General features: G+C 45.4%; 1 protein-coding gene across 1 annotated transcript in view; it reads left to right on the top strand.

Annotated features, from left to right (window-relative positions):
- The window catches only part of LOXHD1 (lipoxygenase homology domains 1), a 193,395-nt gene that overhangs the window by 51,758 nt on the left and 129,667 nt on the right, over positions 1-11,970 (top strand). Inside the window, exons 8-11 of the mRNA XM_019531681.1 lie at positions 752-1,002; positions 2,501-2,636; positions 6,148-6,308; positions 8,808-8,894. Of these exons, the coding sequence (XP_019387226.1) occupies positions 752-1,002; positions 2,501-2,636; positions 6,148-6,308; positions 8,808-8,894 (635 nt within the window). The remainder of the gene's footprint in view (positions 1-751; positions 1,003-2,500; positions 2,637-6,147; positions 6,309-8,807; positions 8,895-11,970) is intronic.

Genomic DNA, 11,970 nt, shown 5'->3' on the forward strand with positions numbered 1-11,970 from the left:
GCTTCTCAAGGTGTTCCTTCACGAGGTCAGCATTGATGGAGGGTAGGGGATCCCCATCACCCGGATCTCCCTGTCCCATAGCAGGCATGGGCATCCCGTGGGACTGATGAAAGACTGACGCAAAGTACCTATTTAATAGGTTGGCTGGTTTTAATAGGCTGGTTTTTAGCCATTCTGATGGTGCACAGCTTCCATTAACTTCATTTTGGAGCTTTTGGTTTTCAATACCTCTGAATAATCAGACCAGTCTTATTAAGATGTCCAAGGGTGGGATTAAAGGGCTTAACTTTACATTTGAAAAGGTTGGTGTTGATATCTATATCCTAGTCTCCTCATGTGAGATAATATCTGGGCATCTTTTGAAAAGTAACTCTGAGTACTCTGCAAGGAAGAGTAGCATGCACCTCTATTAAGAACTTTTTGTTGAACTTAATGGTTATTGTTATAAGAACATCAGGAAGCCTAGAATTACGACTCTTTTCCTGGGACTTTGCTATGGAAAACCTATGACCACAAGAATGCACCCATAGGATTATATGAAGTTATGTAAGATTTAGCAATGGTTTTTGCTGGAGTTTCAGACACCATGTCACAAAAAAGAAATAATCTTTATACTGCATTGCATGTAGGTCAAAAAGAAAACACCCTCTGGGAAATGGAGTGTAGCACCAAACTATGTTCTAAATCAAATCAGAAATGGTTACTTTCACACCTTTCCAACTAAACTCCCATGTCTTTGTGAATCCCTCAGGTCTCGTTTACACCGTTGCTGTCGTGACAGGGGACATCAGAGGTGCCGGCACAAACTCTAAGATTCATGTCACCCTGCATGGCTCGAAAGGTTTAAAGAATAGTGGAAAGATTTTCTTGGAAGGAGGCAAATTTGAACGTGCCAGGACAGATGTATTTCATATTGAGATAGCAGCTCTTCTCAGCCCTCTGAGCAGAGTCACCATTGGGCATGATAACTGTGGTGTCAGTTCTGGTTGGTATTGTGAGAAGGTGAGAACAGGTCATTTATCTTTAGGCAGCCGTCACATTGCTTTCCGTTCAAAACCTGCCCTTCAAAAGCAAATCATTTGAAAAATTCTGGTTTTATTTGCATCAAGGTGTCCCCAGTTTAGCACGTCAATAATATACCTAATGTGTACTATGCAACTGATTGCCTTGGAGGCACATTATATACATCAATAAAATGCACTTTAATTGGGTTGATTGCTCCTTTGCACAAAGATAGGGATTATTTTCTGCTTGGCATTAAAACACCTTCAGATGTTGCATAAGGGGCATTACAGGCGTGCAGTTTTGTCTTTAAAGCTTCAAAGTTGGGATCCAAGTATTTCAGACACTGTTTTGATCATGGCTCCAGGGTAAGCAGAGTGGCTGGTTAGAGGTCCACGTCTGGGCTGGTTTCTCTCTAACCGCGGCAGGATGTGCAGTTTTCTGGGGAACTAATGTAGTTTATCTGGGAGACACTGGAATCGTTTTATCACTGGGGTCTCCTGAGGAACACCAAAGGGTTCTGCAACCGGTCCATTGGCATCATTTAATTTAAAATGAAGGAGACACAGAAGGGGTCCTTGCTATAAAGCAGGTGTCAGTATTCACTGACTCTAGTGGCCATTGGTACTTCTTTTAACTCTACTTCCCATACCAGTGAACCATTCCTCCCTCCCTTCCCCTCTCCCATCCTATATCTAGGCCTGGCAGGATTCAATTTTTATTTTTGAATAATTTTGACAAATACCAATGTTTATTTTTAAGCATTTGCTTCCATTTTTATTTATTTATTTATTTTCAGGATTGCATGAAATTAGAGGTGTTGGGGGAGGAAATTTATTAATGACAGTATACTGTTATTATAGTGGAGTTTAACTGCCTGCCACGACAAACGTAGCCACTGTAGGACTGCCACCATCTGAGTGGCCAGCTGAGTGGCAGAGATGGCATCTATCCCAACCCTGCTCACCCCTAGCTCTTTCATCTGTGTCATCACTTCCTTTTCCTTTGTTCCCAGTCCGCTGAGGTTTCTGGGAGTTGCAGTCTGAACCACAATCAGCACACTTCTGTAGGACTATTCCCCCTATGTTCACACACTCCATCAGCCATCATTTTTTTAATGTCCCCTTTATATAAATTTTGATTATTAATGATGGAAATATTTTTTGTTGGGCTGTGGGAAGTGGAATCAACGTTTATCAATGTCTAATAATAAAAATGAAATCCTGCTCAGCCTACCTATGTCTTACTGCAGCCGCCTCTGTGACGCTTTGTCTCTGTTTGGCCAGCCCACTTCAGTCCATCCCAAGAGGGGTCTTCTGGGGAATAGGGGTGGAGGGAAGAGGGCCTCCCGTTGTACCCATAACTGGGAGCAGAAAGGACCTTGCCTTGCTGCTTGACTCCAAGAATTCCTTGCTCATTTGTCGCCTAGGTTAGTGCTGAGGCTACTGTGAAAGGATATTGGAAAGCTGGACTTATTTTCTTGGGCTTTTTTCCCTAGGTGGTGGTTTATTGCCCATTCACTGGTATTGAACAAACCTTCCCCTGTGCAAAATGGCTGGATGAAGATGAAGGAGATGGCCTGGTGGAACGGGAGCTCTATGAAATGGTCTCCCTGCGCCAGAAGAGACTAAAAAGTATGTGCAGGAGATGGAAGAGAACGGCAGACTTTTCCCGTGCTCTTTAACCTTGCAGTGTTTTGCATGCTGCTTTCTCTGACACAACATAAGCAGATTCTTCTGAAAGGCAGAGATGTCAGTGCAGTGATTAAGGCTCTCGGCTGTAGACTCTAACTTCAGCTTTGAGACAATGAGATGAACAGGGACTTGGGGAGTTCAGGAAATTCAAGCAATTCTAGGCTTCTGGTCCATTACATCTAGAGCTCTTCCCACCATACCATTAACTCTAACCATGATTGCAAAGTTGAATATCTTCCATAAAACAGAACAAAAAACCCCAAGAAAATGTAACATTCAGTAAAAGAAGGGGTAGAAAGAAGAAAAATAAAAAAACTTTTGGAGGGCTTTTTTTGTTCTTGAATTTACAAAGAAGATTTTTTTCCAGGTATGTGGGCCAAGAGTAAAGAAGGCATGAGAGTATTTTGCAATCCTGGGTAGCTGCAGAATGTGTCTCCTTGGGTGCATCTACATGTGCATATTAATGTGAAGCAATAAACTCCTGAGCTTATTGCTCCGGAGTTTATTGCACTGGGTGCGTCTTTCGCAGACGTGCCCGGGATTGCAGCACATTGAGCTGGGTCAGAGCAGCCCCAGCTGGCAGGATGGCTGTTCATCCCTGCTCAACATGCTGTGAAGGGCCTGGCTGGGGCACAAGGGTGCTTCAGCATGGGGTTAGCTGGGATGCAGTCCCCGCAATGAAGCACTCTCATGCTCCAGACAGCTAGGGCAGCATCTACACATGTGCTGCTGTGGAGTAAATCACTCTGCAGCAGACTAGTACTGTATTTTCAAGTACTATCCAGCTGTGGGGTACATTAGTTTACTCCAGCCTAATAGGAGTGCATGTGTAAATGTGCAATATTTACTACACAGCTAATTAGTCTACTGCCCAGTAAACGTCTTGCATAGATGAGCCCCTTGAATGCTGAAGTTAAGCATCAGAGGGAGGAATGCTCACATGTATTTGGTTAAGTAAGTCCAGTGGAGTGTAGGACACTAGCAAGGGCATTGCACTCACCAGCTACTTGCATGTCTAAATCTGTTGGGGAGTTTTTTGCAATGTGCAGCAAATTACTCTACCACGTCTGCATCAAGAGGGACAGGTCAGCAGAAAGATTTAATTAGCTGAATAGAAGCTGTGTGAGGAGGTGAAGTGGGGTTAAAAATTCCCTGAGAGCACAGGGCCTGGACTCAATAGGAAGCCTCTTCCAGTCCTCTGCTCCTAATTAGGATGTCTCAGTGGGTTTCTCCTCCTCCTGTTGAAGGAGCATTTCCATGTAAGCAAAGTGCATTTAATAGCACTTGATACCGTCACTGCCTCAGGTGTTCGACTTGGTCTAAACTCTAGTTTGCTAAAGTATTTATGATTGCTATCTCTGTTTTATCAACTGTGATTAATACAGCAAGGGGGGCTCCCTGGTTGCTCTCCTGTGGAAGGAGATCAGAAAATGTTTTAGCTGAGAACTCAGGGACAGTGAAGTGTCCATATTTATGGAACAGTTAAACCTAGAGACAAGAAGGGCCTCTTATATCACCTACCCTTCTCCTAGCGGTGCGAGATTGTTCCCTACTGAACAGTTCATAGAGCTTTGTCCAACCCATTTTTAATCTCCATAGCAAAATGGCTCTTGCACAGCATTAGGAAGGAGACTCCTTGGGTGGCGTCCTAGCGAGCCACCAAGCTCAGCGAAAATGACGGCAAATGCTTGGGTGCATCCTAATCTCCTCTGTTAACTGTAGAGAAGCTCCTGAGGGGCTCTCAGCTTGGTTTCTTCTTTGCTCCCTTTATTGCTTCGGCTGCATTCACTCCTATGGTTCTAGTTGCTCTCTCTCTATATATGTGTAGATCCCTAGTCTAGCTCTCCTTCCTTGCCGTATCCCCCTGCCTGCCTTACTGCCCCTCTCATAGGGGGGAACTTTCCATAATTGAGCTTATCTTCCCCCAACCTCTGCTTCCTCCTCTCCTATCTCATCTAGAACCACTGCTATTTTTTATGTCTCACAGGCTCATGACCTCCATGTAACCTCTGACTTTTTCTCCCGGCAGCGTACCTAATAAGTGTTATTTCTCAGTATAAGCCATAGCCTCTCCTTTCCATACTGTCCCAATAGTTAAATCCCTGACTTCTCTCCAGTTTCACTGACATCCATGTCCTTCTTTTGGTCCTTCTAAGGTCTCTTCACTGAAGTCACTCACCTTACCAACCGCAGTCTCCTAATATCACACTACCGGCCTCCATCCCTTTGTCCATTCAAACTTTAGCTCTATCATCTTACCTCTCTCCTTGATTTGTCTGCTTGCAGAGCTGGTTGATTTTTTAAAAATTTTAATTAAAAATTGGAAGGGGAGGTAGGAGTTGAATATATTTAATGAATCCCCCCCCGAAGCTCCCTTTTTGTTTGACCAGCTCTCTCCATTATAATTCTTCCAACTCCCTACTGGGTAGGTCAATGAGAAGTTAATTTATATGCACATCTTGGTGTTTTCATACGCAGCCTGGGATCTGTAGGTCAAGCTGTGCTCGTTCTGGTTCAGGCATCATCAGAAGGTGGAAGGCTTTTATAATTAGAGCTATGTTAATAATTCTGTTGGTGCCTGTACCAGGAAGGCATCCCATCCCATCTCCCATGGGGGCAGAGTCTGCAGGACCTCTAGAAGAGAGAGCACAAAACCATCACTGAAGTGAACAGCTTCTGCTCACACACAAGGAACAGCCGCTTGCGGGAAGTGGGGTCACTTTTATGACAGCAGCTGCCCTTTCGTGTGAGCAACCAAGTTGCTGTGTGCATGCAAGGAGGCAGAACAGATGCTGAGACTCGGGAGGGTGGATTTCATTTTGCATCTCCTTCTGCATGGCTTTTTGGGTATGTTATTTATGATAAAAATTTCCCAAATACCTACTTGAAAGTCTATGGGATTTTGACTGCTAAATCACTTGAATGCTGTGAAAATGTAACCTTCACCTCTCACGTTGTCTGTTCTCCAGCTATAAAAACAGAGTCAAAACTACTTCCCTGCTTTACAGTGGCATTTTGAGGATAAATCCACAAGTACGGGGGATTTATGTATGAATGCAAATATGTATCCAAAACTTTTTACACCACTATGGCTGCAGAAAGCCATAGTGGTACCTAGGTAGATGGCACAGTTCATATAACAATATTTCTCATCTAGAAGACAGTGAGTTATATTTTTCCATTAAAGTTTAAAGGGACATGTGTATGGTATCTCCCTCTCCATGTCCCATACTCACATTCAGAACAGGCATGTCATTCCCCATAGCATCGTATAGCTATGTCTATGAAGGTCACGGTATATATGCATTATGTATATGCCCAAGAGGACACAGGCTCCAGCCTTCCTTCACATAAATATCTGGCTTCCTCCTGGGCTAGTGAAGTTAAAAGAATGGGGATTTTTTTATGTGTTTGCTGCTTTGTTCACAACCGTTTTGTTTGTTCTCCGTAGAAAACCCCTGGTCTCTTTGGATCTGGACAAGTGACATTAAGAATGCGGGGACAGATGCCACCGTCTTCCTCCAGGTTTATGGGGACAAGGGGAAGTCAGATACAATTAAACTGGACAGCAAATCAGATGACTTTGAATGTGGACGGACTGACAAATTTGTGGTAGGAGCTTTGTGGGTGCGGTGGAAGGGCCTGGCTGTGGTTAATCTAGGGGCTATGTGGTTAATCTAGGGGCTGTGGTTAATTTAGGGGCTCCCCTATGTGGAAGGGAACAGCATCATTTAAAGGTGTAAACAGACATGGTAAATGAAGCAGATCACCTGTGCCAGGATTTGTCCCAGCACAGCTGATCCACTTGACTGGGTGAAATACACACCACCCATGGTCCCATATTGGGCAGGGGCCTGATCCTGTGGGACAACGGACAGCATGTTCTTTTTGTGCAGATGCACGCCTCAGAGATTCCCTGGACATCTCTCTAAGGGATACCTCAGCTTTCCCTGTTTAGAGACATGCTTCCCTAGGGTGCACCTGGAAGGGGGAACCATGGCTTTCTCCACTCAGAGACATGCCCTAGGGAATCTCTAAGGCTCATCTCTGGAAGTGATGGAAAATGGGCCAGGTGCTTCTGGGGCGTGATGGACCCAGTTCTGCTTGGGGATTTCCAGGGCATGCAGGCTGTCTACACTCTTGTGCCATAAAGCAAGCAGATGTCTACTACAATAAAACAGCAGAAACTATTACCACCCTTGTCACAGCCACAAACATTGGGCATTCATGGATGCCTGTTTGCTGGGCCTTTGCATGTATGTTAACAGCCTTTGTAGCAGTAGCAGGGTGGTCCCCCTGCTTTACCTGTGGGAGGTTAGGGTATTATGTCTTGTGTTGTGTTAGGATTAATGGTAGTTTTACTAAGAGTTTCGATGATAGATATGTAAAGGATGATTGAATAGGGGTGATCTGGCCTCAGGCAGGGCGCTGGACTAGACCTCTGGAAGTCCCTTCCAGCCTGACTTTTCTATGATTCACATCGTCAGCTGGTAAAAATAGACTCAGTGCCATTAACTTCAGTGAAGACACAAAGGGCCCAGCCTGGTTCTCAAAATAAAGCTTAAATAGGACTTAGGGCAGATTAAGTGATGATGCCTTGAAGGCATGGCGGCTGGCTGTTTTGTTCCTATTTTGCTCATAGACTGGGTTGCAGTCTCAGCTGCAGAGCAGCATGGCCCTGCTCATCTCAGTGAGAGCTATTGCAACCAATTCAGCCAGAAGAGGACCTGAACCAGTGCACCTGGGCAAGCCAGAGACAAGCCTAATGCTCCTGAGGGTGCTGGTGAGAACAGTGAATGAGCAATGACAAACAGCTCTTGCTTGTAGATTTTGGTCTTGCTTGAAGCCTTTCACCTTGCATTTTGGTGGTTGTGCAGCACCTGAGTTTAAAAGGTTCAAAGTCATAGGTGAGAGAAGTTTCTCAGAAAGGCAAATACTGTCGTAGGTCACCCAGGTTGTACTTAGGAGTGCAGGTCAGCAGGCTTCAGCTTGACCGCAGCATGCCACAGGAGCACCTTCTGCCTGATCATATTCACCTTGGTTTTGATCAAGTAACGTTATAGCCTGTGTTGAGGAGGCGGGCAGTAAGAGTGCCAGCACTTGTAAGATATGTTCCTCCTGTACCCATCGCTGAGATGTTCTGAGACTCCCACACCTCTTAGTACTTAGGACAGGTGCAGATGTTATAAACACTTTTACCCATATAAGCAATTGGAAGCTGGTCTATACCCCTAACAGAAGTTCAGCACACAGACTGGCATAAAAGTGGCACAACCCAGTCTAAGATTTGCCCCATCCCCCCAACCAAAGGGCAAATGTGTGTCTTGTTTGCTACCAATCTAAACTATACCACTTACAGAAAACTGCATAACCTAGCTTGATTCTGCCTCAGGCTTCTTGAATGGCTGTACCTACCCTTATAGTCTCTGAATTTGGGTTAGATCCTCCTATTGGCTACCTATTGGGAACGATTAGGATTTTCAGATTTAGAGATGCTAAGTTACCAGGCTGCTCACGTTTAGTAAATTGCTAAGTATCAGATTGGGGAAATATATCTAGCTACATCTGTGGATGCATTATCTGAACTGCATTGTCCTTTATTTGCCAGCAATATTCATAGTTGGAGAGTTATAGTAAAGTTTTCTGTGTGCTTACTTCCTTAGCAAAATGAATCCTCTGAGAACAGGGACTGGCAAAAGCAACTCTTAGGCCCCTGGATCTCCTGGGAAAAGGGAGGCATGAATATACTGGTGCCTTGGAAAGAAGAGTGCCATACCCCAAGCAGTGCTTGGGTCTTGATTGTTCATCAGGGCTTGGGTTCAGTGTATTAGTCCTCTTAGGAGAAATAGCAGTAATTTATTTATTTCTCCAGTGCCCCAGTGTGTTTTAGCTCTTTAGGAAAAGGTAGGAGGCAGGGTCTCCATGTGCATCAGACTTTTTGCAGTGTGGAGATGGTTACCTTTCTGATGGGATGAATTCTGAACACCCGTTCTTTCTGCTTCTCAGCCTTCATACAAATTTTGGGTCACAGGTGGTTTGGGGAGCTGTGTGCATGAATTGCTGAGTTGCCATAACGTGCCATGTCGGGTATGTTTGCTCTTCTTTACGCAGATTGAGCTCCCTGACCTGGGCCTAATTTATAAGGTGCGGATATGGCATGAGAAGAAGACTCCCTTCTCTGGCTGGCATCTGCACAAGGTGAGAAGACAAGCTTTCAGGCACAACCAACTTCCTGCTGTCCCCAAGAAGGTCATACTACGAGATGCTTAGTGTATTAATGGGTTAGCAGTAGCTTTTTGTTGGCAGTAGTTTGGTAATAGAAGTTGGCAGTGCGATCTCCATTTACAGACTGCTCAGGGTGAGAGAGTCTCCAGTGCAGGTAGATGCATATCCATTAGCACAACATAGCACAGCTACTCTGGGGTCACTGCAGGCAGTTGTCCAACCCTGAAAAAGATAGAGGTAGCCCATGGCAGAGTTAGTGGACAAGCTATTGATCTGCTGCTTGATCCTCTCACATGAAGCAGAGGTGCAGGTTTTGTTGTAGGTACCAGGAGAAAGATACCCCTGCTCTTCCCTGACTTCTTTGCTTCTCAGAAAGTTCTCCAATATAGAGCCCAGACACTTGCATTGCTCGTTTGCAAGAAAACTTACCCTCTCAAACCCTCCCTCCATGAATCATAAGTGGTTACTGAGGTGTGTGCTCAGGCCTTGACTGTGCATCAAAGGGGAGGGGGGATGGACAGAAAAGTTCCCATTTTTGTGCATTAAGGAAGAGCTAGGCCATTGACTGTCCCTGCATTGAGCCCTCTCCAGTTTGTGCTCTGCCAGGAGGCTGGTGGCCCTGATGCCAGGACTGTGAACTAAGGGAAGAGCATGCTGTGTGTGCTGGGGTGTATGTCACAACCCCCAGACCTCCCTACTGGCAGAAAGCCGATCTTACCCCCAGCAGTTAAAGCTCTTGGATTTTGCTTGCCATCAGACAACTCCGAGGTACATAAACTGCTCCAACTTCTACCTGAGCCTATTTGGTATATAATGAACTTTTCCAACCAAGAGCTGTCCTGTGAAATACAAATTTTCATTTCCAACTGTGAGAATTTTTGCACCCTCCTATGCCTGAGGAAGGGCGTGTGTGCACAGAAGCTTGCAAATAAAGAATTTTTTTTGCAACTTTCTAGTTGGTTTAATAAAAGAGATCACCTCCCCAAGACCTCTGATTACTTTGCATTTCATATAGAGTCATTACTTGACTCTGAAGTAAGTAGTCCAGCTTCCACTGCAGGACACTGGGCTTTGAAGTGTGAGCTGGATCCTCTGCTGCTTTTTGAAAGTGGATGTTGGATAGTAATGGGCAGGAAAGGGGGCCCTGATTACCCCTTGTAGCTCTTAATGTGGTGAGTAAGCCATGGAAGAATGATGATGGCCAGAAGCCAGCAGTCTTTGTGTGCAGCAGTAGGTGGCAGTGCCCTACAGCCTAGACTTGATGTTGAAGGGGTACCTTTCTCCATCCCCTCTTCCACAGACACGTATATCCCCATTACCTGCTGCATTCCTTTAGTTTTTTTCCTGGGGCTGTCAGACACAAGTCTTTTAAGTAGCGGGATTAGCAAACACCTCCCCTGCCTATTTAGGCTGCATCATAAAGGGAAAAAAAATTCCTAACAAGGGGATGAAGTTGGAGTGTAGCACAGTTTTGAAAGGCACCTTGCTGGAAGCCCTATCCCTAGAGTCACGTACCTCCTGATGGAGAGGCTGCGCTGCACTCCACATCACCGAACCATCTGGGAGAGAGAGAAATGCCTTGAGATGTCTCTTGACTCGTCTCTTATTTCTCTCATTCAGCCAGCGCCACTGCTGCTCATTGGTTAGCCAGCAGGAAGATATTCATTCAGGAAAGTATCAGGCTCGTTCCTCCATGACTTCAACACTGATTACAAGGCAGTCAACCTTTACTAGCTATGAAGACCTGGAGCTTCATCCTCCCAGCTGAGTAACGCAGCCTGGTGTTGCTGCGTCTTCAGACCTGCTCTGGAAGGCTTGGAAGTTTGTCTTTGTGCTTTAGAAAATACTCCGTGGTGCTTTCTCCATTACGAAGACCTGCTCTTTACAGTTTTCTTTCAGGTCTTCATAATGGAGAAAGCATCACTTCCTTAATGTGACGTGGCAAGTGCTGTCCTCTTCCACCCTGCAGATGCTGTAGAGCCACATGCAAGCTCCAGTTGAGCTATTGAGCAGCAAAGCATTAGTTGGACACACTCCAGAACAACCGTGTCTGCTTCTTCATACTCCAGTCACCTTTGTTGGCTGTTACTTTCCCTCTTCAAGGGAAGGGAGCATTGTCCTGCAGATCTCCAGCTCCTGCTTTGACAGTCAGAAGGGCCCCATTGTACCCTCCACTGCCTGCTGCAGGGCAGACAGGAAAGTATCGTCCTTGTACTGAAAAAAAGCAGGGCCGATGTGAGAGAGGGAGTGTGATTCTGTGGTTCCGTGGTTATGACATCCCTTGGCAAGAGAGGGGTGTGGGTTTTGTTCTCTGCTACCAAGACTTTTGTGTAAAAAACCAGGAAGTCAGTTAAGAACCCCTCCACAAAATAAGCCCAGCAATGAGGACTGCAACCCTGGACTTCCCAGCAGCCAGCTTCAACAGGAGGGATGCTCCCCTCTAGCCCCCAGCCTAAAGTATAACCTGGTAATCAGGTGTCTAGGTTGTAGCTGTATTGATCTAGAGGCAAAAGGAATCAGAACTCGTGGCAGAGGTGATATCTTTTATTAGACCAACTAGATTTTTGCAACAAAACATTTCTTTAATTGCAAGCTTTCAGGCGTAAGTACCCTTCTTCAGGCATCAGAGAAAAGATGGTAAAAGTCCCCCTGGGTAGAAATAAAAGTTCATATTCCAGAGGAGAGTTGAAGGTGGTAAAATCTGGAGCAGTTCATTTTCTATGCAGATTAGACTCAGAGGAAAATTGGAATAGTCTGCTTACCTGGAAGTTGTTAGGTGGCAACCAGGATGCAGTCGTATTTCCTTCTGGTCATAGTTTCATAGTTTCTAGGGTTGGAAGGGACCTGATTAGATCATCTAGTCCGACCCCCTGCCATGGCAGGAAAGATTACTGGGGTCAAACGACCCCAGCAAGGTGTTCATCCAGCCTCCTCTTAAACACCCCCAGGGTAGAAGCAAGCACCATTTCCCTTGGAAGTTGGTTCCAGACCCTAGCCGCCCTGACCGTGAAGTAGCGCCTCCTAATATCCAACCTAAACCTACCCTCCA

This window comes from Crocodylus porosus, unplaced genomic scaffold (assembly GCF_001723895.1).
Source record: "Crocodylus porosus isolate Cpor-Errol unplaced genomic scaffold, CroPor_comp1, whole genome shotgun sequence".
NCBI lineage: Eukaryota > Metazoa > Chordata > Crocodylia > Crocodylidae > Crocodylus > Crocodylus porosus.